Here is a 27191-nt window from a genome sequence, read left to right on the forward strand (position 1 = left end):
TACAGCGTAAGTGTTTAGATTTTTCAGCTATACATATCAGGGTCTTGCCTATGGTTCTACGGCTATCTGGCTGTTTTAATTATGGTTTAGTGGCAGAGGAGTTCTGCAAAGAATCAAAGAAGTTCTGCAAAGAAGAAAAGAAATCAAACCAAGAAAACCAGGATGTTACATGCGATTGATTAATTCTATGTGTAACTTGGTGTCAAACATGAATGCAGCATAAAGAAAATGACAAGATGGTGAAAGCAGCAATAAACAAAAGAAAATTCCGGTTCACTAAGAAACTGGGAACTGGGAAGCAAAAAAATCAACTGGGAAGCAAAAAAATTGTGTCAAGCACATAGATGGACACCAACAAAAGCTTATGTCAATATATACATAACAATCATAAGAATAATGGCAAGACTAGAAAGGGATTATTAAAATAACATCTATGACCATACGAACATGTCACTCATAAACCAGCAATATGTACACATTCAACTAAAGGCTCTTTTTTCATATATATTCACCAACACTCCATCAAGATTTTATAGCAGATTAACACAGGAGATGCCATCGTAAGTGTGAGCAATAAATGTGCAGTCAAAGGTTATTTTTGCTGCTGTGCATACCAAGAAAGGTCTCATGCTGATATACCTATGTAATTAGTCATCAAGAAATACCACAAGTTGTACTTGTAGGTTAAGTTGTAAGTCATCTAATTCATTCCATATAACCACTACCTCCTCCCAAGCATCGATCATGGTCTCCTCTAGTTGCTGCAAATAACAACTATACATGCATGAATCAGAATCAACTGCACCTGTAGCTGCTACTTTCAGCATTTGCTCTAGATGAAGATTCCACTATGTTCTTTACAATGATTATATGATTACATATCAAAACAATTAAAGCCAAATAACGGAAGGCCTTAAAAACAGCTACATCATCCATAGATTTCAACTATGAGATGTAGTTACAAAGAAATTATGAAAATATTTGACCTAATTATGAAAAACTGATCTGCCTCCCATGAGCAAGGTTTTGTTTGCACAAAGATTGCCAAATCTTCAACAATAACTTTGTAGTCGAATCCCTAATTTCAAATACATCAAGTTCTCAAGCGTAATTCAAATCTAGAGCATAGACTTGTATGACATATCTAGTTCAATTAACATAAGGTAGATTAAGATAGGATGCATGTGAAAGAATTGATTGTGAATAAGATACTTTCCAAAATAAAGTACTCTGACAGTTAATATTTTTGAAAGAATACAGTTAGTTCTCCAAAAAAATGAGTTTTACACCAAAATGTCCAAATACTTAATCAGACACTTAACATGATACATTGTCACCCATATTGTGCTGGAGCAAAAGGAATAATAATATTCACTAATAAACTTGATATATAATCACTTAGAGTGACCTGGTGATACATTACAGCTATTCAGCCGCTTAAGCTTCTAAAAAGCACATACTGGATATTAGAAGCTGGTTACTTGTCAATGAATATTATCACAAGGAAAGAACAAGGAAGCAAAAAAGAAAAAAGAAGAAACAAAAAGACAATCTTAGCAGCTGATTCCATTTGAACTATGAATTTTAAAACAATTATCACCATATTTATAGTCCTGGAAATTTGGCCATAATTTATTCTCTATATGCCCTCTTTAGTCAATATCAGTTGATAAGTTTAATTCGAAATTATAGAAAATTCTGTCAGGGATTAAATCATTAAAATACCTCAGACAGAATGGATAGAAACTCAAAATTTTGGTAAATTGAGAAATCACACAATTCAAAGTACAATAAATTTCTCATATTACAACTGGCTCTAATAAAGCAATTGCACATATTCAAAGAACTAAGACTATTACAGTCTAAAATGTTAATAGTTGTCAGAAAATGACAGACTTTTACTCAGACACATGTAAATTGCTGAGGCACAGCATCATCAGTATTTGCAAGTCTAGATACGACAGAAATAATCATTTGCAAACATAGAAATTTCAACTCATTCTTCTAGGTCACACTTCTGGGGTATATCAGGAGCCATCCTTCCTCTACTTGGAAAAGTGTCTCCTAGTTCTATAATCTGTAAGGTCTTCAAAAATGATTCCCATCGCAGCAGGCTATAAATGGCATGGCTTGCCATTTCCAAATGGTGGGCTGGTCACTTCTATTAATAAGAAAAACACTAGGACAGAAAGACTAGGAAAAATGCATTCCTCTATTTGCTCCCTTCTCTTAATCTATCATATTACTGATCATAGTGTCCAGCTATTAGATCTGGCAAACATCACCAAAGAGGGAAAGACCAGCTAGCATTTCGGCCTTAATTATTATGAACAAAAGTGCGACTCCTTTATATGTGATATCACATAATTGTGTACCCAGGACCACCACCACCTTCCGGTACCGTCCACTTGATGTTTTGCCTCGGATCTTTAATATCGCAAGCCTATGACATCATTAATAACAACAGAGTTAGGACAATTCAGGAGAACATTTGATTCTAATGATGAATCAATTGAAGACTAATAACAATATACCAATTTAAGACCTATTTTTCACTCAAAAAATTTAAGACCATTCAACAAACAAATTGAAATTCACGAACTTTATGATGACTTGATGTTTCTGTTGACGAGCAAAGCCTGAGGCAGACCACAATATGGAAAAAGTGATATGGACCTTCAGCTTCATATTTTTCAATGCTTTCATCAAAGGTTATAGCAATGCATAAAGATCAACAAAGCAAGATGCATTTGGATGAGTGTTTGGAAGTCCATTATGCATTAACCAATCTGATAAAATCTTCATGCAATTGGTTCTTGTAGAGATTACTCTACTACTTAGTTACATTCTAGAGAGAGAAATTTCTGATGCTACTAGTTCTATTTACTATTTTGCATAAACAAGTTTCCATTCTTAGGTTTCCACATCAATCTAGTTCCTTACATATTCATGAACAATCTGATTCTTCTTTTTTAATCTTTTACAACCGAATTTAGTGTAAGTTCAAGATACATTAGTGCTCTAACCATGTTATCAAATCCACTGTAGAATAATCTTATAAGGAATTGGCACAAACAAGTCATCCCATTGCTTCTCCCAGGATTCCATAACCTTGCTGCACAAATTGGCAGGATTAGTGGGGTAATAAGGGAATTTAATCATTTATCTTGGTATGGAGGAAAATCAGGGATGGATTTGCTATATTGGTCTGATTGAAGGTTGTGCCAGTCTACTACTTCTGATAATTCTAGGAACCCTGATATAGATCCCAAAACTTGTGTAGGCCTAGTTTATTATGGAGATGCAATGGGAATTTCTTCTGAAATCCAAAAATTTAAACCAAACACCTTATGCTCATGTGGAAGTGGACTATTCAAAAACCCTAATCTGAAGCATGGGACTTTAGAATCCTAATATACTCTTCAAACTTGAAAAACAAAGGATTAAACCCTAGGCTAAACAAAACAATAATAATATCTTTGAACCAAACACAGAAAAATGAAATCCCAGGTGCTATTTGAACATCTTAAGTTGAGATTTCAAAAATGTGACTTGAAACTTTGTCCCTATTTGGAACTTCTAACGATATCCAAAGATTTTCTAGTATTCATACCAAATGGAGCCTCAAGGACTCTTGATGGTGAATTTATTCCTGGAGACTTATTGTTCCACAAAGCCTCCCAAAATTTCTTTCCATTTTCTCATTTTTTACTCATTTATCTTAATGCTATTAGTTGGAAAGCTTTTGTCTATCCTTTGCCTCAAAAGAATTATTTATAAAACTTAATCTATCAGTTTATGACTGTACCATAACAAACTCCAAAGCCAAGTGCTGTTTCTAGTGCATGAATTTGCCCTGCCTGCTTAACTATGAACTAAGGAGAATCTTGTGAATTAATTACCATAATGATGATGAAGCAGCATCCAGAATGAATCAAGCTAACTTAAGCTCATCAAAAACTTCAAAATCAATACGTAAAGATAAAAAGTTCACCTCCACTGGCAGTGACAATCAAGAGTATCAGGTATCGCATTTCACATATTGGATTGATAAGCATCAGAAAAACTAAAATGGTTCACAAATATACAGTAACATGACCCCTTTGCATAAAAAAAACTAATTTTGCACTATCAAGATCAGAAAATATAGCAGGACTAACTCTTTCAATTGAATATCATAATTAGTGATTTAAAAAACGCTAGGCATCAAAAGGCGCCAAGGTCCAAAAACACCCGAGCGAAGCGAGGCACTAAAATATAAAAATATATAATATAATTAATAAATATAATTATTTAAATAAAAAAATATGATATTAAATTAAAAAATCTTACAAAATCACAATATCACATTAACAAAAAATCTCAAAATTCAAAACAATAACAATAATTCCAAATAAATAAAAATTAGCAGTATTAAAATCAAAATAATATATTATTAATCTAATAGATTAAAAAATATTGTTACTAGTATACAGTTAACAGTATATAGTTAATATACTGTTAACAGTATACTATCGAGTCGATGTGAGTAGAGAGAGTAAGAGTAATAGTAACGACGAGTAGCGACAGCGGGAGTGACGATAATGGCGAGCAGCGGTAGTAGCAGCGATAGCAATAGCAATAGCAGCGAGCAACGACAATGCTAGCGGGGACGCAGTGTAAGAGTAAGACTGAGAAGAGTGAGAGTAAGAGGAAGACCAAGGCTGCTGACTGAGAGCAGCGGCAACGGTAGCGGTAGCAGTGAGCAACGACAGTGGAAGCAGGAGAGGCGAGCACCGACAGTGGTAGCGGCAGCAGCGAGAAGCGGGAGTGGGAGCGACAAGCAACCACAGTGGCAGCAGCGAGCAGCAGGAGTGGGAGCGACGAGCAACGATGGTGGCAGCGATAGCGGTAGTGGTGAGCAGCGGCATCGATAATAGCGAGCAACGGCAGTGGAAGCAGAGAGCAACGGCAATGGCAGCGGTAGCAGCGAGCAACGACAGCGGGAGCGATGAGCAGGGTTAGGGTTGGAAAGTCGCGAGAGGAAGGCTAATATCGGTGCTTTAGTTGGTTCGATTGAACCAACTAGAGCACCGGAGATCGAACCAGACCTAAAACGCTGGTTCGGTCACCTGGTTTAACCCGGACGCTCGCTCGAAGCGCCCGTCACCTAGGCTCAAGCAAGCGGCGCCTCTTTGAAGCGCGCCACCTGGAAATGAACCGAGGCGCTCGGGCCTCGCCTCACCCAAGCACCTAGGCGAGCGCTCGAGCGCCTATTGAAATCACTGATCATAATGGATGAGACACCCTCTTAAACTATTAGGAGACAACTTTCCTTGTTAAACAATTATATTGCTGTTTCTAATCATTTTGTATCACAGTCACAAAGAACAGTAATCTGAATAAACAATCAGTACCTTACAGTGTAGACAATTTTGGGCATTGATGTGGAGCTTCAGACGATGATTCTCATCTGGAGTATACCTTTGTCAAGTACAAAAAGAAAAAAATCATAATTTAGCTTTTTACATCTATTTCATCATTTAGTTTGTTGGTCATTACTTCAATCACAATTAGTATATGGAGAATAATCGGAAAAAATAATGGTACAGTAATGGGTACTAACACTATTCCTTACTCATAAACACGAGCTGGGCAATATCTCGACTCCGGTCCAGCATATAGTGGAAGATTTACTAATTCAGGTACTGTTGAATCCCTCAAATGAAGATGAGCTGGTTGGTCATGTTCATGATTTGTGTTGCTCCTGCAGTATAAATTCAATCCATTTAAACTTATCATTAGGGAAAAGTAGAGAAAAGGATAGAATACATGAAAAGCTAATAATTTGAATTGCTGATATAAGCTACTCCAGAAACTTTGTGGTTATTAAGGTCATGGTTCTAAATATTAAATAGACCAGTCCCCCCAACACACACACCCCCCACCCTAAACCATGGTACATAGACCACAGGTAAAGATTGTGCAGATCGATGGGCCCAATAGATGGAATAGGGTTGAAGGCTGCAACAAGTTTAAGCAGAAGTAGCATGCCCTATATCAAGAACTTTATCTAATACCAGTTTCGACAAATGGTTGGACCAGTTCAGTTTGAAAATATTGGATGGTGTACTGATCCATACTGCTTGATGTCTCAAGGTAAAAAAAAAAAAGTACCCGTCAGTAACAATCTATATGGTCTGATATCAGTGTTTGGTTGGCTTGTATATACAGTAGGTATATATAGGCCTGACAGTGTTTGAAATCCTTCCCTGCTTGGAAAATACCAATAGGCATACGTCAATCATGTGTCAGCACAATACATGATGACAGTAACATAGTAGCATGGACTCTACACCAGTAATGCAATGAGGGGATGCTCGTGATAGATGCATGAATGCATATAGATTGAAACTCAAATCCATGTTCACATTGCGCCCTACACATAGGCATCGATGATTATACATCATATCTTTCTGCCTCTCCATGCATGCATTCGGAGGAGGGGAGCCATTTGTCCCACAGTAACCTTTAGTTGGATGTTGAGGGCGTTGCAGGATACGAGCCCTGTTATACAAGTCTCTTGTCCCCTTCCATGGATGCATTTATAAATGATAACTATGCTTGATCTCTTCTTGCCAAGCCAAGCAAGGAGGCATTTAACACATAAAAAACCTACAAATGGAGGCAACAATTGATGTGCCACAAGAGCAAGGGTCTAGAGCTCCTTAACATTGGAAAAATCCATAGACATCATGGCTACCAATCATGGGTCCTCTCATCAGAAAGCTTGTGCTAATGCAAGAGATAATAGAAGCACGGAACAACAGCAACCATTTCGTTGTAAATTTTGCTACTACAAACCTGTACAGTGAAGTTGGCACGTCGAAAGATATTTGTCCATCCGGCTTTGGGTATTGAATTGGAGCATGCAGACTGGCGATCTAAGCATTCAGGAGAATTTAATTAGTTGGTGAACTACTAGCAAATGAAAATATGTAACTGAAAAAGAACTGTTGCATATCCCTATTCTTAATATATACTATAATTTTATAAAAAATTGGAGCAAAATATCCTCACATCTGTAGCTTCATGATCAGGTTTCCCATGCTTCAGTGTCAAAGGCAGTCTTCCTCTGAAGACATAGCTGACATACATAAAACAAAATAATATAAGCAGTTTGACATCTTAAGTGCAGAAAAGGTAAGATTGTCACACAGTTCAACCTTACCGCTCCAGTGCAGAGAAGGCCAATCCAGGTATAAGCCCATATTTAAAGGCCTGAAAGAAATGAAGTCTTCACATATTGAAGATAAGAAAACAGACACAACTGCAAAGTTTGACCCATATGCTTCTCATAATGTTAATACTGCAAAATTTTATCTAGCAAGATGCCAAAGATGGCAGGAAAAGGAATTAATGACTAACTGGTCGGTAGTTTCTAGCTCTTTTCAGATCTTCCCAAATCCAGGACTTTTTCAAATTGTCCCAGTATGTTTCCATTGTTGCTCCTTCAACTAGTGTTCTAAAAGCTGCTTCCCCTGCCAGCATACCTAGAGGGCACAGAAGAATTTTACCAGGGGAAACTCTTTAAAACAACGAATAAACATATGCAGAAGGTGAAGTAATGCAATGTTCTAGCATACATAGTAAAGCAGTAAAATATGTTGTTTATATAATTACCATCATAGAAGGATATAAACAAAAAGCTTAACAAAGTCCAGGAAAAATGGAACAGTGCACCAAAGAACATTTTGCAACTGAAAGCAAAACCTGATTTCATGGCAGTATGTGTGCCCTTTATCTTAGGCACATCTAGAAAGCCAGCAGAACATCCAATAATTGCTCCTCCAGGAACTACTGAATAAGGTATTGACTGAAACATTACACATAATAGTTGTATCAGATTATGAGTAACATAAATTTAAAACAGAACTGCAAATGTAGGTAAATATACATCATCAGTCACTTTAATGAGTCAAAGAGAAGATTAGTTTGCTCATATGCACCTGGAAACCACCTTCATTCAATGTGCGAGCACCATACTCGAGAACTGTTCCGCCCATCAAAAGTGGTTTGATGGCAGGGTGGTGCTTGAATTTCTAAGATTTAGAAAGAAATAATTACGAATAAGAAGTGGCCAGAGAGTAGTCATTAGCTTCCATATATCAGATGCAGGTAACATATGAGAATCCCATAAAAGCAGGCAGACTACCTAATTAGCATAATATAATCTGGAACTGGAAGGCACTGGAAACAAGGAGAATAAAAGAACAGAAACTAAGAGCTGAATGCAACTTCATTTAGAAAACACAGGACATATTACTTGTAAAGAAAATTAACAATTTCTATATATTTAAACATCAAACACTGACAGATAAGAAAACTATAGGTTTGTGCATTTAGAGTCATGGATACAATATAAGATGAAAAGATGGTTTTTAGGATCAACACAAGCCTAAAAGGATATAAATTCTTTTAACTTTCAGTATAACATGTTCAGATGCGTATAACATCAAAACCCAATCTCTATCAGATTGAAATCATGGATTTTTTCAATAGAACAAAAATTAACAGAACCAATATTATGTGCAAGTTAAATTAAACATACTAGATCAGTAACAAGATCAATAGAAATTTTCAATAGAAGATAGAATCTTCTAAATTACAATATGCTCCCTAATTTTATACACACATTACTATTCTAGATGAACCTGACCTTTCTTACCCCTTCTATCTAAAGGAGGTATAAGCGATTGCGCTCTGAGAAACTCAAACTACACACCAGAGTTCTAAAAGCTTAGTCGCCAAATGGATATAAATTTCAGTTTCAATTAACTGTATAAACGTTCTTTACAATGTGCAAGGATATCTAACATGTACCGATGCACTTTAAAATTGAATTTCTTTCATTTTACTTTTTTTCCTCCAGTAAGAATGTGGATTACCAGTCCAATTAGCTGTAACTACTTGGTTTTCAATCCCTAGGAAGCACTAGGGCACCTATTGCAAGAGAGATTTTTTAAAAATGAGTGGCTTTACAAAATTGAAATCACTAAATCACAGATCCATTAGTAGGGTTGTAGTGAACTACTTCTAAAGTGATATAAATATTTATGCAATCCCAAATCATACCAGTTAGTAGAGTTGCAGTGAACCACTTCTAAAGTGATAAACATATGCAGATGTCTAACAAAATTGTCCCCAACCATGTATAATACTAGTCTGCTGTCGTACCAATTACCATGACCCCATCTGACAAAAGAATTAATCCATTAACTTGGTCCAAAAATCTTTAATTTAATAGTAGTAAAATCATCTAGCCCTATATACAAGTATATTCATTCTCCCACTTCATTGGGTTGTCACAGAAGCAAGACAACACAACAACAAATGAGGCATTGTTTTCTTCCCAAGAAAAACGAGAATATCAACATGACCACCATGAAATTAGGAAGGAAAAGTAGAGAAATAAGCTAGAGAATGGAATATGACAATCCAGCCAAGACTTGGTCACAACTGAGACCTAATCAAGAACCTAGAGCCCATCAATCTTATTATGAGAGTAACTAGAATTATTCGCCATGTTTGGGTTCAGTGAAAAATACCTGGCTGTAACCAATCACAATCAATTTCCTGAGCTCAACATTTTGATATTATAATAAATTAAAAATACTAAATCTACTAGTAATTCCTAAAAGGGGCTTTCATGGTTTAAAAGTTAGCTTATATTCTTTTTGCCCCTTATTTTGCTCTTGATTTCCTTATGTCCGTTAATTTATAGAAACAGAAATGTTAACCATTTTCTGAAAATCAATATGTTAATGTTCACGTACTCATAGTATAGGTATTTATTGTTTTTGATTCTGTAGAATTAAGTGATATTCAATTATATATATTAATGACTCAAACTGTCAAATTCATGAAACTGACCTGCATAACCAATGCACCTTCGACAATAGAACTGACCAGGACCCAGACCCATCTGGTCACAAAATTTATATGGGCCTGGGTTAAAAATGGTCTCGCTGATCCAATGGGGTCAACACAAAGATAATGTTGGTAACTGGACTAAATAAAGTTATCACTACGTGAAAGTCATGGTAAGATATGGTGTTACCACAAATAATAAGTGATTGACTCTGTAACAGAGGGTCTCAAAATAGGGAATCTTTGTTGAAGTAGATGAATATTATAACTGTCAGAGCACTAATAAAATATTCTGAATATGCATTCACTTGCAAACAATCAGCCGTTACATGTATGGTTTTGCTCTCAAACCATAACAAGTATAGCTTTCCAAATAAAGTTTCAAAATTATACAATGAAGCCATCAGATATGCCTCCGAATCGAAGAAGAGTCAGATGAATTGGTGATTAGAAGGCACCCAAAGGATAATAAAAGCTACATTTTCAACTAGTCAAGTTGTTCAAACTGATAATCAAGCACTAGAAAGCACTTCTTTAGGTGCATAATCTTATTTTAACATACAAGGTAGCAAACATCTCTAGCACTAAGTGCATATTGGTTAATAATTTTAATTAAAACCGGTTGATGTCGAATCACCATCTGGTGATTAAAGATAACAAAGCTGGTTCATACAGTAATAAAGGATTGGGTGTTTGAATGTCAAAATGACTATTTAATTCTACATAGTAGCTGAAGATGAATTATCAAAAATGGGTATAATAATAGATCAACTTGGTTCCACAGGTAGAATGAAAGTAGATATGTCAGATCACGAGGGCAAAACATGTGAAAAGACATAAACACCCAGCATCTATGGAAACAGTCATTTCACTAACTAGCTCGACAAGGGAATGCTGATAACATTCTGCAATGGTCTTCTCCACTACCCAGGATGAACTGTTAGTTAGAGAGACCAGATGACTACCAATATGCATAAACGAAATGCCAGATTCTACTCAAACAATGACAACCAACAACAGATGTAAATAACTGTTAAAAGGATAAAATGCATAAATCAACCTTAGTACAGAGGAGATACCTGGAATTCGTCATAAGGGTTCAAATAAGGGTTGTGATAATTTAAGGCAATGACAAGTCCGATAGCGATCTACACATAATATGCAATTGCGAATTAGATAAATTGTGAGTACAAAAGATAAGCCTGGAAAATATCCAGATTGGTTATTTACTAATTTACTGAGCTTTATAATGCCAAATTTGGATATTAAGATGATCTGCTAACAAACAGCTCAACCATATAGCAGCCAGATGAGTCAAAACTTGTTCCAAGGATTGCCATTTTATGTTATGGTAGTGTGCTGATATCGACTTCACACAGAACATCCCAACCTGCCAACCCAGAGCTGACTGGCATGCAATCCTTGTTTTGTGCTTCTTAAAACACAAGGGAGAACTAAGTTTATTGGCATTTACTCGATTATGTGGCTTCATCTTGAAAACATAAACTTAACCTTTCAGAAAAATAGAAGTGCAAAAAGATAGACTTCAAAGGCCAGGCACAGGTAAAAGTCTTTATGTATGACTTCGATGACAAAACTTTGTTCTCAACTCAACGTATTGTATCATATATATTCGGTGGGGATCAGACAAATTATTGTTGTATCTCTCTTAAAGGAACTGGACACTTTTGTAATGAACATTTTGGGAGATTACATGTTACCCACTGGAGGTATGCTAAACAAGATATTAGCCATGTTTTCTATAATAATTAATTTTAATGTTTATGTCAAGTGGAAGCATTATATCCAATACACTAACTTCAACAAGTTATAATGTGCATAACTGCATATCTCTTGTATATTCAAATATATAATTGTCTTAATAATGAATAATTATAGCATTAATTTATACTTTAAAGAAATTGACTGCAGGGTCACATGTTGTAATCACGTGAACTTCAGAATTTTATCGTAATATTAGCACCAGTCAATAATTGGCAAATGTTAATATATATATATATATATATATATATATATATATATATATATATATATATATATATATATATATATATATATATATATCATTCAATAAATACAACAACAAACTGTAAAACTGTTTGTCATTATTATGGAAAAAACTTGATAGAATCTTAAAACCCACTAAAAAATATTTTTCTGATTTATTTATCAAGAGGTAGTTTAGGAAGAGAAAATTCGCATTGAAATGCTTCAACTGTGAAGTCCCTGGAAGTAGATCTTTTAATCCTAGAAAGCGAGACAGTGAAATTGTAAATAAAAAATGCAACTTAGATCTAGCTTTTAAAAATATTGAAAAGTAATTCTACCTAGGAAAAGGCAAAGTACTAAATCACCTGCCTATTACTCATGTGGTACAAAAAAGAACCTCCATATGTCTTCATATCCAATGGCCATCCCATTGTATGTAGCACAGATCCTGGTTTATGCTTTCCTTCCTCAATTTCCCAAACCTGAACATGACATGTACTCTCGTGTCATACAATTCGACATTATTCATGCAAAACATATAGAAGAGAGTTCAGAAATAAGGATAAGTAATTTGTGGCTACAAATTAGAGATTGTTTAGAATCTTTAGATTAATGGGTTACAGGTGATCTCTTTTTTCTTGGTGTGTACACACTATAAATAGAGAGGAGTTCTCTTGTTAGGTGTGGATGTGTGGAGTATTGATAGAAGTTGCTGAGAGTTTGAGAGGTTGGTGAGAACTAAATGTTTTTACACACTTGTAATTTTCCCCTTGTAGTGAAGATCTGCAGTGCAGTGGCTCCGTGGACATAGGCCAGTTTGAGTGAACCGTGTAAATTCATGTGTCTTTGTCTATGTTTGCTTTTTTTTTTCTTTGAATCTGGTATCGATTTGTTTTCTCCTAACAGAGTTGATTTGGAATATTGTCCAGTTTCTCACAAGCTTTGAGGAAAAATAATTTAGTTTCCTAAGCTGGTTTCCAGTAGAATGCAAAGTTGAGTGGGAAAATGATTTCCTACTTCCTAGTAACTGTGAAACTAACAAATAAAGATTTAGAGGATCCATTAGCCAATATTTGCACTATTTTATCAAGTACTTCATGTTGGAACCTACATGTTTGGGCATTCACAAGGTCTGTCATACCGAAGTGTACCGCCCGGTATGGGCGATACGTACCGGTCCGACAGGTTATCGATACGTGGACCGCCCGATACCGCTACAATGCTACAGTATTATACTGTAGCACTGCTACAGTATGAAAAATATATAATTGTTCGGTACACCAGGGTGTACCGCTCGGTACGCCCTGATATACTGCTCAATACACCGGTACCGTACCGTACCGAGCCCGGATCGAAACGCCGGTATGGTACGGTACAGCGAACCTTGGGCACTCATGCCCAAATTTACAGAGGGGCTGAAAAACTGATATGCAAACAACATGTTTTGTCTGTTAAGAGAATAACAGAGACATGGTAAGGGTTAAAAGTTAAAACATAAATGTATATAATGATTAAATAAAAAAAAATCCATTACCTCCTTGATGCCCAAGGCATATGTTTGATGCTGTCCTTGTACTTTTTCGTGTAGTTTGTGAGCCCTTATCATTTTCTAAGAAAAAAATTTTGACATGCAAAAAAATGAACTACATAATCCAAAAAATAAAAAACTGAAACTGTGAAAGGATCACCAGATAAGTTAAGCAAACCTCTGACAGTGACCCTCGACATCCTTCAGCAAGAAGTGTGACACGTCCTAAAACATATTCAACATATATATAATGAGCCAAATAAAAATTGAAGTATCTTGCAAAAGATAATATAGATTCAAACCAACAAAATGGACAATGTGCGAACAGTTTTCTTTTCCTCCTCGTCCTCTTCATAATCCATCCAAAAACAGAAACAATCCCTCAGAAAACAAAGCTTCTATATATAAAAGCCAATACTTTACAACAAAGACCAAATTTGAACATGCATTGACAAAAACTTTATGCTCATAAAGGACAACTTCTAGCAGTTCACATGATATACAGTATAATGGCTCTAGATTTACTGGCACAAGAAACAAAAAAGTCATTCAAACTAATAATTAGTGAGAAGATCTTTCCTAATGGCACATTGTGCAATTCACAAGTATAGAATATACACACAATAAATTGCAGCACAATGACGTAAACTAAAAGAATTTCTGCTAAGTTAAGGATACCTCCATTTTACTAATCTTAGTTACCTAGGTAATGAATTAAGTATAGCTTGTATAAAATAATAACCAAATCAAGAAGTCAATGACAACATGAGTTACATCTTATCAAGTGCTATCTTACTCTTACTTTGAAGAAAGATGTAACCTGCAAAAGGTAACTTGGAAGGCCAGAAAGAGAAGGGGGGAAGGGAGGTGTGTGTAAATAAAGAGGAGGAAAAAGAAAGTCCACATCACTTTAATGATGTACAATATATTTGGAGGATTTGTGGAGAGAAGCTAATCCCACCACCTCATATGTCACTTCGAAACATTATAGTTTTGGTTATCAAGTACAAGATATATTCCTAAAAGATTTCCAATTTGACATGCAGATTGTGAGCCCTCTTCCTCTATGGCCTTCTCGTTCTTTTAAGTTATTTAGAGATGCAAACCTTCTCCTATTGTATCTAAGGCTGCTTCAACAAAATAATTACAGTCAGAATTCTCTTGCTGGGTTGACCATTCTTTATTTACTCCTAAGTCCTAAGAAAAGTAGGAATACAATCAGTTCACTAGTCGAACCATGCCCAACCTTTGTCAAACTCTTACACAGGCTGGAAGACTTGTCTATGGCGGGATCTAACTCACTTTAGGAGCTGATGTGGTGAAATGGGTCCCCTTCTGCCAGCCCAAGCCCACACCTTGGGATCTACACCAGTCCCTACAGCCAACCAAGGCCTAAACATAGCCAACTATGTGAAGACTCGTCCAGCACTTTTGTCCCCTGAAAAGTTGGATCATATGAAATTTCATGTAGACTACCTGACAAATTTGAGTATCTTCAAGAATATGAAGCAAGTGAACAACTCCATACCCCCATAGGGACTAGGATCCAACTCAAGCTGTTGAGTCATCATCCTAAGATTTTATCACAGCATCACCTCACTGTATCACAATCTTATTCCATGATATTTTATGTTTCAAAAATAAAGAGAAGCACATCAATAAAAAAGAGAGTGACGAATCGTTGCAGAGAGAAGAATGTGGATGGAAAAAAAAGATCAGGAGGAACCCAATATGAAGGAGAAAAAGAATAATAGGAGCCAACAACCTAAAGAAAATTTGTGTTCTATTACCACTATCCAATTGTATGAGTTGTACACCTGCGCTGACTCTCAAGAGAAAACTCTAATGTAAGGCAAAGACTCACAGGACTTCTATTTACAAAATGACAAATGGAGAAGAAACATAAAATATATATCTAACGACCAGCTGCATATCATAATCTGCAGCTTTTAACATATATATCTAATTACCCAGGATTATTTAAAGAAATATACAACTTTCTTTAAAGGAAATTATCAACCCACTAGAAGTTCAACATTCTTAGGGCTCTTTATCGAAACTATGACACCTTAACAAAATCTACAACACCTTATAAAGATATAAACAATAAGCAACATATTTGAGTCTTCAAAGGACTCTTATCAAATATTTCGCTGATCCTTTTTCAAACTAATTAATCACATTCTCAATGAAGTAGGCAACTATGTTTTCCATTAAACTAGAAGTGGTTGACTATAACATGAAAAGTACATGTAATCTATTACAATAAACTCCAAACCTATTTAAAACAAAACTCACATTCTATTCTAGTTAGCAATAGGACTTAAACAAACCTAAAATGAATATAACAGACTCAAAATAGATTAATATATGAATTAAAACTGACTCCAACAAAAATCTAATTAAAGCTAAACAAATTGCTAGAATTTAACCCAAGTTCAATCTATGAAGCAAAAAAAACAGCAGCTGATTATAAGTAATATATAGATCAGGACTATGTCAAATGTCTATAGACCTGAATAATATGGTCTCTTAGTTAAAGATATTAAAGGTGCATGCCTTTCAGTTCAACGCCACGTTGAAAAGTCTCCCTCTTAGAACCATCTTTAGCAACACCCATATCGTTAGTTGCAACTCCAATGACTCTGTGATTTTCATCATACAAAATCTGTCCAATTATCAAGCTTAGAAATAGATAAGTAGCAATCAATTCATTGTTTACTACTAAGCAACCAAGTATATCACCTCACTTGCAGCAAAACCTGGATATATTTCAACTCCCACCTCTTCAGCTTTCATTGCCATCCACCGTACCAGCTGGCTCAAACTACAGAGTATATGGTGAAGGTCAGATACATATGGAAAAGAAATTCTTTTCAAAATAGAAACATGAATAAGACAGTGTCCAAAACAAGGTCTGCCATACCGAAGCGTACCGCCCATACCGGGCGGTACGTACCGGTCTGACAGGTTATCGGTACGCGGACCACCCAGTACCGCTACAGTGCTATAGTACTATACTGTAGCACTGCTACAGTATGATAAAAGTATAAAATTGTTCGGTACACCAGGGTGTACTGCTCGGTATGCCCTGATGTACCACCCAATACACCGGTACCGTACCGTACCGAGCCCGGGTCGAAACGCCGGTACGGTACGGTATGTCGAACCTTGGTGCAAAACCCATTTCTTTTAAGGCATTTGAGTTACACAAAACAAATTAATTAAAATTTGTGGAATTTGAGTTACACGAAACCAGACTGGCAAGACAATCCTTGATCTCACTAGTCACTACAAATCTAAGAAAACACAAATTTTGAGAAAATTATTTTTGTAAATTTTTAATGCCAAAACTTATAGGAGAGGACGAAAATATTATAGAGGGTTATAAACCTATCTCAGCTACCAACCTTGTGAAAATGAAAGTATTATGAAACCTAAAAAATTCACTAAATTGAGAGGGAAGTTCTCCAGAAGATGCTGGTGTGAATGTGTCGAAGTGCACTAATGAAGTGTCAGATGATGAAAAGCAGCATTATGGAAATGTTGTGGATATAAGCACAATATATGCATGTCACAAATATTCACCAGCTATCCATGATATAAGATGATGAAAAGTAATGTACCTAATCACATAGTTTCCTTTGTTATCAAATGGGGATGGAAGTTGCAATGAATGATTTTCTGTAAGCAGCCAAAACTTATCAGAGGAGACAGGAACCTCAATCGGAGCCTACAGAACATTTTACACAGAAATAAGAAACAGTGAGTTCTACAATACTTAAGTTTCTGGACATTGTATTTTGAAGATATTGATTATGAAGAGCACCCACTTGAATGTTCACAAGTTACAATATTGAAAGTAAATGCACTAATGATGCATCAAAACACACTGATCTCAGTTATGATGCTATGTAATTTCATGGGCATATTAACAGCTAAATGTAAGATCATTCTGGAAGTATATACTTGATGTTATGGCCTAATGACATTGAGTTTCACATATAAAGGAATGGCATCAAGGTCGACTTCACTATTAATAAGGAAAATATTCAAAAATTGACATATATAATCCATGATGGCACCTATTAACAGACATAACATCGACTTAAATTAAGAGCACTTACAAGTTTATCATCAGAATCAGACATTTTGATAAATTATGATCAGTAAAGTCTCAGGATTATTTACTGTTGGTTGTTTCAACAGAGTTCTAGATATGTGCTACATTACTGGTTCAAACTTCAGTTCTCGATCCATTGCCGTACTCTCTCTAAATAGTCATATAGGCATTTCTTTTTTATCTACTCCCTTAGTTGCAGAGGCTAAAAACTACAAAGGGTCACGAAAAGTGTAAAAAGTGCAAGAATGATCCACATATCTTCTATTTGAACTCATTCCAATTCTCTCTTCAAGGTAATATGTCTGTCTCTATCTAGTGAGGAGCTAAGGGCATCATCCTTTTTCTGCTTTTGCAATTTTCACATATATAAGTACCGAAATTTTCTACATTTAATTTCTTTTCATCCAAGAACCATCACAATAGCCCTTTTTCTCTCTTTTTTTTGGCTTTCCAGTTGTTGGTTCCCCCTTCTGCATGAATGATGAAAATTTTGTTGGATAAGTATCATTGTTTTTGGGGTCAAACTAAACAGGGACCTGGTGATATTTAAGGTAATTAGCAATAGACCTACCAAGGTTCGCAATACCGTACCGTACCGGAGTTTCGATCTGGGCTCGGTACCGGTACGGTACGGTATACCGCTCGGTACACTCAGGTGTACAGTGCTACAGTGCTGCTACAGTGCGTACGCTGGTCCGCGGTAGTGCTGCTACAGTGTCGGAACGGTAACATATGGTCCGCGTACCGAAAGTCTGTCGGACCGGTACTGCAAACCATGAGACCTACACCCAGTTCTCATCTTCTATATCGGCAATCCTTATCTGTTTGCACTAATAAAAAAAATCAAACTTCTCTACACCTTGATTAAATTTAGAGGTTCTTTTTCAGTTTTTCTCCTTAATGATTGTTAGGAGAAATTGAGCCTTCGAGGTTTCCTAGTCTTTGCATCTTTTACATATATAATGCTCCACATGTTTGGGATTTCCATCTCATTGTTGTTCCCTAGGTCCTTGCTTTCCATATGTTCAGTTGTCTAAGAAGTCAGAACTAGAAGATCCTAAAATTAGCAGTTTAATTAAACTTATCCATCTTTCCAAGCTTCTTTTTCCATAGAATTCAACACCTTCTAACTCTACATTAGGCTCATAAAGAAGAAAGACCAACCCAAATTCCTTTGAATTGATAATAAACTTGGATTCGAGTTCAATTAAATGTGTGATTGCATAGTGAGCTAGTGAAAAGAGAAAAATGTGGACAAAATAGAGAGGGAAAATTATATAAAATTAAAAAAATGCTTGTTTTAAAGAAAAAACTATTCATAACAATGAAAAGGTATAAGTAAAGCAAAATCAGATATATGCCAGTCTTGATGATGGAGAAAGGCATTGTTACAACTTACCACCTTTTTGAACTAGCTTTACTTAATTGTAATGTTGATTTTTTTTGTCGCAATGTTGATTCACTAGTCTACAATACTTGGTAGCTTTTAAAACTTTAATTTCTCAGCAGATTGGGCTTTGATGGATTGTGTATCATCAAAGGAAAATCTATAACAGTAGCCATCTTGATGCTTTAGAATTATGTAATATTGGAATTAGGTAGTAGGACAATTGGGAAAGAGAGGAGAAGACAATAGGAAATAGAGAACTTCTTGGACTCACTTTTAAGTCCTCCAAACTTACTTTGGGGGTTTATGAAAAAAGAAACTCATTATCTTCCCCTTTTTTTATACTACCCTTAATTGCAAGAAGAATAGAAAATTACAAAAGTAAGGAAAGAATTTAATTAATCAAGTCAAATCAGTCACTTATTCTTTCCCTATTTGGAGAAGATAAAATTTTAGATTTGTTTAGCAGAATAACTTTCTTTTTGATAATATATTTGATTAATAGGAAAGAATCTAAATAATTCATCCTTATATAATGAAGAAACTTCTTTAGAGAGTTGAAATCTTCAAACAAGATTTTCACTTCTCAATCAAATTAAGTTGTGATTTTTTTCTACCTTGAGCACCATGGGAAATTGAAATAGAAACACAAGAGATGTTGCCCTATAAGGTTGTGACAATTCACGACTTTTACCAAAAAACAACTTTAAATACTAAAATATTTTAAACAAAATAAAAAAAGACCATATGTATATATATATACATACATACATATATATATATATATATATAGATATATATATATATATAGATATATACATATACATATACATATATATATACATACAAGGATTACAATTTTGTATTGTACCGAAGTTTCGATCTTAGCTCGGTACAGTATGGTATGAGTGTAACGAGGGTACCTCGGTATATATATATATATATAAGAAGGCAACGTTGCCTCGTTTCTTCTCCCCGCGTGGGGAACGGTTTCTTCTCCCCGTCGATGCTTCTCCCCACGCGGATGAGGAGAAGTCGCGATGATGCTAAGGCCTCGTCGCCTCAAACGAGGAGGAGGCGACATCTCATTTGTGGCATCCAGCAAGGGAGAGCAACGACGGATCAGGATCGTTGAGGGAGAGTGGTGCCAGATCTCCAAGTTCTCCCTTTTCTTCTCCCTCTTCTTCCTTCTCTTCCTTCTCCCTCGGCTAATACCGCCCGCTACGGTAACGGGGCGGAAACAACCCCAATTGATGGTACCATCCGATAGTGGGCAGTCCACATACCAATCTGCTAGCGGACTGGTACGTACCGCCCGGTACGGGTGACATCATTCGACATTAAAATCCTTGTATACATATATATACAAATATATACAAATATACATACACATATATACACACACACACATATAATTATATATGTATGTATATATATATATATATATATATATATATGTATGTATATATATATATATATATATATGTATGTATATATATATATATATATATATGTATGTATATATATATATAAGTTTGCCTTCAGTATCTTGTTTGCTTTACCAAGGATTTAAGCACCACTCCATACCGAATACTGATTCATCTTCAGATTGGTAAAACCTCGACATGGTCCAGTATGTCATAATTTTCCCACCAGAAGAAATAATATATAAAATATTTCATGTGTTTGTATTACTTCAATATGATCAGTATAGCACCCGATAAGCCCCATGAATCGGGTGGTAAGTCCCTTCTTTTTTATTTTTTCCTTTTTTTTAAATCAATTCATGATTAAAAGATGGAAAGTAAATTAGCAGTTTAATAGATTTAAAAGGTAAAAATTAGTATCTGAAACAATAATCGTCAAACTTACACCCTCGTGTCTCCATTGTGGGATCAATTCATCCAAAGCACGAGGCTCAAAAACATTTCCTGATATAATATGAGCACCTGTAATCATAATCTATAAGTCAGAAGATGAAATAAACAATAACCCCTACTGCCACAGATTCACAGTCAATAATTCCAGTGCAAATCTAGTGAATGATATTGAAGAGCAAATAGCAAACAGGACTAAGAACAAAGTTCCATTACAAGTAATGGAACTTTCTAATAGTAACAAATATTAAGGAGTTGAAAAAAGTATATGACATCTATAAACAAGGCTTTAAATACCAGTCAGATACTGGTTTCAACTTTCAACAATGCGTCAGGCCGGTATGACTAAGCAACTAAGTGGTATGCAGATCTACATCATTCGGTATTGCTGGAGAAAATAATAGTACATGACATACTGAGTGGTATCAAACCTATGATTTAATTACCGGTTTGGTCAGACTGATGACAGTAGGTCATTACATACCAACTAATCATTATTTTAAATTGTTCCTATAAACATGGAAGTTGTCACCAATAAACATTCCACCAGCATTATATAATTGGAGTCAGTTAGACTTAAGCAACTGCTACAAGGCACTGTAGTGGAATGCTAGTTGTCATTTCTTCAACAGATTATAGAGAACACAATCAAATCGTCTGGCAAGACTTATCTTTCTTCTTTGGTAACTCTCTCTCCCTCCCTCTCCTAATCCCCTTTGGTAAGAAAACAAAATGTAATAAAAAGAATTATGACTAAATTAATACATAGATCCATGACTAATGTGAATATCTAAATTTATATGGTCGCCAAGAGTAGGTGCATTTGATGTTGTAAAGCAATGCAATATGTTCCAAACCTGAAGTAAACCAACTTGGTTTTCCTTACTATTGTTGGGGCACAAATTTCTTTGTTTCAACTTCAAAAATCTAACATTTTGAATATCCCAAAATGATCACTCCAGCAACATAACTGTTTCCTAATAATTCTGACAGAAATTATGTGATTACAGGAAATGTGAGTTTTCTCTGTTTCATATACAAGACAAAGCCAGGATAACCTGTTTTTCTATTGGGGTTCCTTCTGTAGGTCCATTTGGTATGTGTAACCTCATCTTAATTCTCTTCTTCCACCCAACTACTCTTTTTGCTCGTGTTTTTGAATCTTGTCTTTCTCCATCTGTGTGTTTGTATGTGCTTTTTTTTTCCCTGGAGGGACAGCAGATGAAGGCCACTTTAATTGGTATAAGGGCAGACCAATCCTAAAACGGATTTTAGTAGAATTAGAGCTGGCAAAACATCAAACAACATACTGGAACATGCATACTTCCAGTTACTGCCAACTAGAACTGGATGTATCAACTCACTAAATTACAATTTTCAATGAAACCAAGGTTTCAGCACTTCCCCAAAAGGATTTGACATTCCCATGTTTTAAGTGTGTGCCAGCAGAGCAACAAAATACACAAAAACTAAAATGCAAACAAAAAAGATACTAAAAGTACATCTCGGTTGATCCTCCTCCAGTCTATTTTCTCTTTGGGCATTCCATCCCACCAGCAAAACAACACAAGGCTATCAGGTGGTGGTATCCACTGAAAACTAGAAATGTAGGATACATGTACAGCCCTCATATAGGTCTTTAGAATTATTTTTCAAACCAAATAGATCCAATTTGTGTATCTAATATGCTGATTGGAACTGTTAGAATGGATCAATTATTTGGTCTCAAAAGCCCAATTTCAAGAAATTTTTTCCTTGACCAACTTCTGTAGTAAAGAAAATAAAAAGGATTAGAAACTAGATTTATCTAAAAAACAATTCTAAGATTAGCATCTATGCGGACAACGTGATAAATACTTGTGAACTCTCTGTAGTGGCTCATTCCTAGTTTAGACGGCTATCCAGGATGAATTTTAATTATATTGAACTGCTAATATCCAGAAATTTTGAAATTTTGGTTTCTATAAATTTTGAGTGACTCAATACTAGACCTAAAGACTAAAAAGACTTTAATTAAAACTATAAATAAAGATTTAAAAATTGTCAACTTAACTATATATGATTTCTTTTATATATCTCAAGGCGACAAAAGATACATGCAGCCGACTCCCGGATAGTTGGATTTTACAGCTTTATTGTTGTTATTGTTGTTGTGTAATCCTAGATCGGATCATGCCCTCCATATTCAACAAACTTTTCATAGTAAGTATTAACATCAGAATTTGAAATTCTCCCTTAACCAGTCTATGTTTCTATCTGTTTCTTACATTCTGATTCAAATTATCATAAGCTATGAAAATGCATCAAGGATTCATGCACGCTCAGGAAAAATAAGATGGAACCAAACAAACATAGCAAGAAAGTGCCTCATCCATTTGCTAATCTACTAAAGAAAAGAACGCCATAATTAAAACCTCACCGACTTCCGGACCCTTCTCCAAGACGCAAACGGAAAGATCGGCGTTCCTCTCCAGGCACATCTGCTTCAACCGTATCGCGGCCGACAACCCGGCTGGTCCCGCCCCCACGATGACCACATCGTACTCCAGACTCTCCCGGTCGCCCGACCCGCCGCATAGACCCCTGGTTCCGCTGACCACGCGGCGGCGCAGCCCTGGCGACCAGTCCGGGAAGCAGATCGAAGGCGCAAAACTCGCGCGACTCGGAGGATCTCTGAAGGAAGAGAACCGGTTCGACGGAATCGGGAGCCGCGATTCGGGTCCGGGGGATGGCGAGACGGATGAGATGATCGGGGTTTCGGCACGGAAGGGGGAGAAGAAGGGAGACCGAAGGGGGCGGCGGGATTTGGAGGTGATGGCGGAGAGCGCTGATCTGTACATGGCGGAGGTACGGGGTGGCCGCCGGACGAGTTGCTCGGCTACGATGTATTGAAATGGATGAAGCCCCCCACGTTGCCAAAACGAACTAAACTCAGAAGGATGTGTTCAATAACCAAATCAACCTGCATCTGTCTAGTCTTATCTCTATCCGTTTTATGTTACACATGTAGTATAACAAAGGAATAAAAGAGATGGAGGCAAGTTGGTTCTCAAGACACATCTCTCTATCTCATAACCGAGCCAAATCATCCGAACGTCTTATTACCTTAAGCATACAAGAAATCAATAGGGAGGGGAACCTCACGATTGAATCTTGCTCGCACAATCAAAATCAAATAGTTTATTTTATAATTTTATAAAAAAAATTATAATACATATTATTAAATAATATTAATTATTATTATTATTATTATTATTATTATTATTTATTGTTTTACAAAATTCTAATTTTAGAATATGCCTTCACCACATAATTACAAGTGTCAATTTCGTGAGGTTCCCCTCCCTATTGATGTCATAATGTTCCTAAAATTATCACAAAATATTATATATGCATGTATGTAACTATGTATAATATGTTTTTTCTGTTTACTATATGGAAAAAAAATCTTAAATTTGATTGAATGTATGATATAATTGAATATATTAAGTACATATTGATATATAAGACTCGACCTTTCTTGGATCGACTAAATTATTCACAGAGGCTTTTCACTTCTCCTTTGGGGTGTGTGTGTGTGTGTGTGAGAGAGAGAGAGAGAGAGAGAGTGAGAAAGAAATCTTGACCAATTCATCATCACAATAGCATGTTACTTAGATGTGATGTAATTATTTTGAAGTAGAGAAACATTGCATACATCTAATGAATCAATATCTAATTCAGCAAATATTGGTGTGACAAGCAAGCAATTACATTGACCTGAATATTTGGAGTCTCATAAAGATGACAAGAATATAAGTTATTTTTTACCCATCCGAAATAAACATATTTATTTAATCAATTAATTGGTGCTACATCGATGTAAATGCATCAGTGATAGAAAGATCCATCCATCTTGATATGCCTGTTTTTGGATCTTTTTTGGCGTGCCAAATCGATTGAGCCATGCAACATAAAATCTGGTCATCATAGAACTTCCCATATTATATGTGAACAACACAAACTTCTTGAGTTAATCATCAGTTATTCTATCGAATCAGATCGTATCACTCTAAATATGATTTTTTTTTGGTTGAAATTTTTGATCATTTGGATGCCACCAGAGACTCATTTATATCTTACACTAGGAATCTGAGTTATGATTTGAGTGGACCAATCCAGTGGGCAGCCATCTCACATTTTAAATTCAGATTGTTGTCCCCCATAGTTGACTTGTACAAGATGAACAAGAACAAAGGGAAGGCAACAAGCAGACGCCTATCATGCTTTTTCCTTTAGCTGTTTGTGATCTTCTTCCTATTTAGCTCTGCCCTTTCTTTGTCATGGAGTCTTCAGACAGTGCCTTGCTTCACCCTTCATCTGTGTTGGTGCCTTGCCTTGACGTTTAGTCTTCGGTAGTCTTCTTTATCACCATGGATAGACAGTATGGTTGGTGAGCATCATCCATGAGGTGGCTTCTGGAGAGTTCAACTCAATAAAGGGATTGGCCAGTGGTGAGACAGAATGGGTGTCAGTGGCTGTCATTACACAATGTGCAGCTCCATCATCATTCAAGCAACCAGAAAAAGGGACACCACCACAAGAACTTGCTTTTGGGTTGAATGGAGGAGAGGCATCAGGTGAGTTCGGGCAGAACAATGATTTGTGGCTCTTCCTCACCGTTCCTTTTGCTGTCATGGGGTCGGTGCCTTGGTAATCTAACATGGCTTACTTCTGCTAGCTCCAGACAGGGAAGAGTTCACTGATTGTGTAGTGGAAGAACAGTTCTCCAACTGAGGCAGCGGCAGGAGAGTGCGGTTGAACAAACACCAACAAGTAAAGCTTCAGAAAAGAAAATGATGGACCATCTGTCCTCTCAGTGATAAATGATATGGTGGATCTCAAAGATAATTATATCAGTCCTACTTGATTCAAACCTGCATATGCAAAAAAAAAAAGTCTGAAATGATTAACTAAAGATTCAAACACTCTACTCGGTGATCGAGGGATGTTCGGATGCTTGTTCTATAAATATCGAAGTTTGATGAATTAACTGAAGACTCAAACACTCACGCAAATTTTTTAGTAACGAAATTGATTACCGATGGTCAAAGCAACTTTTTTCTGAAGTATTCCAGTAATCAAGGTGGCAATCATCCAATTAGTGACTCCAAGGCTCGGCTTTTGACACCAAGATCATGGTAAGCAAGGAATAAGTGCTCACCACAATGTGGTCACTTACAGCTACACATGATTTCTCTGTGCTAATTGAATATTAGTTCTTTAGCACACCATTAGGTTCTAAAAAGGACATTCAAAAGCTAAATCTCATGGTTGAGAAGAGAAGGAATCAGAAACTGGACAATTAAACAAACACCTTGCGTACGAGCAGATGCTTGCTCCATTTTCAAGTGCAAGCACAGTAAAATTACACAGGAAGCCGAACAAACAAAACAGTATAATTATAGAGATTAATCTACAAACTGTGAAGAACATAGAGAATTCAAACATCAATAATTCAAGAAGGAACCAGAAACTGGTCAATTAAACAAACACCTTGCGTACGAGCAGATGTTTGCTCCATTTTCAAGTGCAAGCACAGCAAAATTACACAGGAGGCAGAACAAACAAAACGATATAATTATAGAGATTAATCTACAAACTGTGAAGAACATAGAGAATTCAAACATCAATAATTCAAGAAGGAACCAGAAACTGGTCAATTAAACAAACACCTTGCGTACGAACAGATGTTTGCTCCATTTTCAAGTGCAAACACAGCAAAATTACACAGGAGGCAGAACAAACAAAACGATATAATTATAGAGATTCATCTACAAACTGTGAAGGACAGAGAGAATACTTACATCAATAATTCAAGGAGGAATAACCGAGAGGAATGAACGAGTGAAGAATATGGAAAAGCCTGGAAGATGCCGTCGAGGTTGCTTGCTTGCCCACCATTCTTTTAGGTAGGCTTCGACCACATCACATGATGTGAGCGAGCATGGGAATAGATGGTGAACCTAAAGGAGAGAGGATTCATACGCCCACTAGCTAGCACACAAAAGAATACATTCGGATCGATACATGTGATCGGTGATGCCTTCTAATATATCTAATCATCACAATGATGAACATAATTAACCTTCCTTCTCATGAGATAGAAATATTAATGAAAGATTGAAGGTGGATCACAACTTTAACAAATAATAATAATGATAATTAATGCAGTTTAGATTCGCAATGACAAATATCTCTTTATCATACAATTATTTGAAGCTGTCACAGTGATGTGAGCTGTCACTGTGAGGCATTGACCTTCCCTTCACTCGTCCCAATATATACACCCACTTGTTCTTCCATGTCCTCCACTTC

The 27191-nt window shown here is 36.1% G+C and overlaps 1 protein-coding gene and 1 long non-coding RNA gene across 2 annotated transcripts; both read right to left on the reverse strand.

Annotated features, from left to right (window-relative positions):
• Window positions 1-1817: 1817 nt before the first annotated feature.
• On the reverse strand, window positions 1818-23812 carry LOC103975818 (electron transfer flavoprotein-ubiquinone oxidoreductase, mitochondrial). Its single transcript, XM_009390912.3, has 18 exons — window positions 23254-23812; window positions 20830-20906; window positions 17074-17180; window positions 16193-16274; window positions 16007-16115; window positions 13626-13672; window positions 13454-13528; window positions 12285-12401; window positions 10989-11057; window positions 7989-8081; window positions 7753-7855; window positions 7408-7532; window positions 7211-7260; window positions 7060-7126; window positions 6844-6923; window positions 5618-5746; window positions 5397-5463; window positions 1818-2443 (listed from the first exon to the last, which is right to left on the reverse strand). The coding sequence occupies exons 1-18, from the start codon at window positions 23672-23674 to the stop codon at window positions 2360-2362; spliced, it is 1902 nt and encodes a 633-aa protein (XP_009389187.2). The 5' UTR covers window positions 23675-23812; the 3' UTR covers window positions 1818-2359.
• Window positions 23813-24982: 1170 nt separating this feature from the next.
• On the reverse strand, window positions 24983-27132 carry LOC135656383 (uncharacterized). The gene is made up of 2 exons (XR_010504186.1): window positions 26681-27132; window positions 24983-25750 (listed from the first exon to the last, which is right to left on the reverse strand). It is a non-coding gene; the product is annotated as an uncharacterized LOC135656383 (long non-coding RNA).
• Between the last annotated feature and the right edge of the window lie 59 nt (window positions 27133-27191).

Source organism: Musa acuminata, chromosome BXJ1-4, assembly GCF_036884655.1.
Source record: "Musa acuminata AAA Group cultivar baxijiao chromosome BXJ1-4, Cavendish_Baxijiao_AAA, whole genome shotgun sequence".
NCBI lineage: Eukaryota > Viridiplantae > Streptophyta > Magnoliopsida > Zingiberales > Musaceae > Musa > Musa acuminata.

Excerpts from the sequence above, each read along its gene's own strand:
- LOC103975818 (XM_009390912.3), bottom strand. The coding sequence starts at position 23,674 with ATGTACAGATCAGCGCTCTCCGCCATCACCTCCAAATCCCGCCGCCCC. Across the intron at positions 13,529-13,625 it reads GTCGAGGGTCACTGTCAGAG|AAAATGATAAGGGCTCACAA; the intron begins GTTTGCTTAACT and ends TTTTTTTCTTAG. Across the intron at positions 7,127-7,210 it reads GCCTTCTCTGCACTGGAGCG|CTATGTCTTCAGAGGAAGAC; the intron begins GTAAGGTTGAAC and ends TATGTATGTCAG.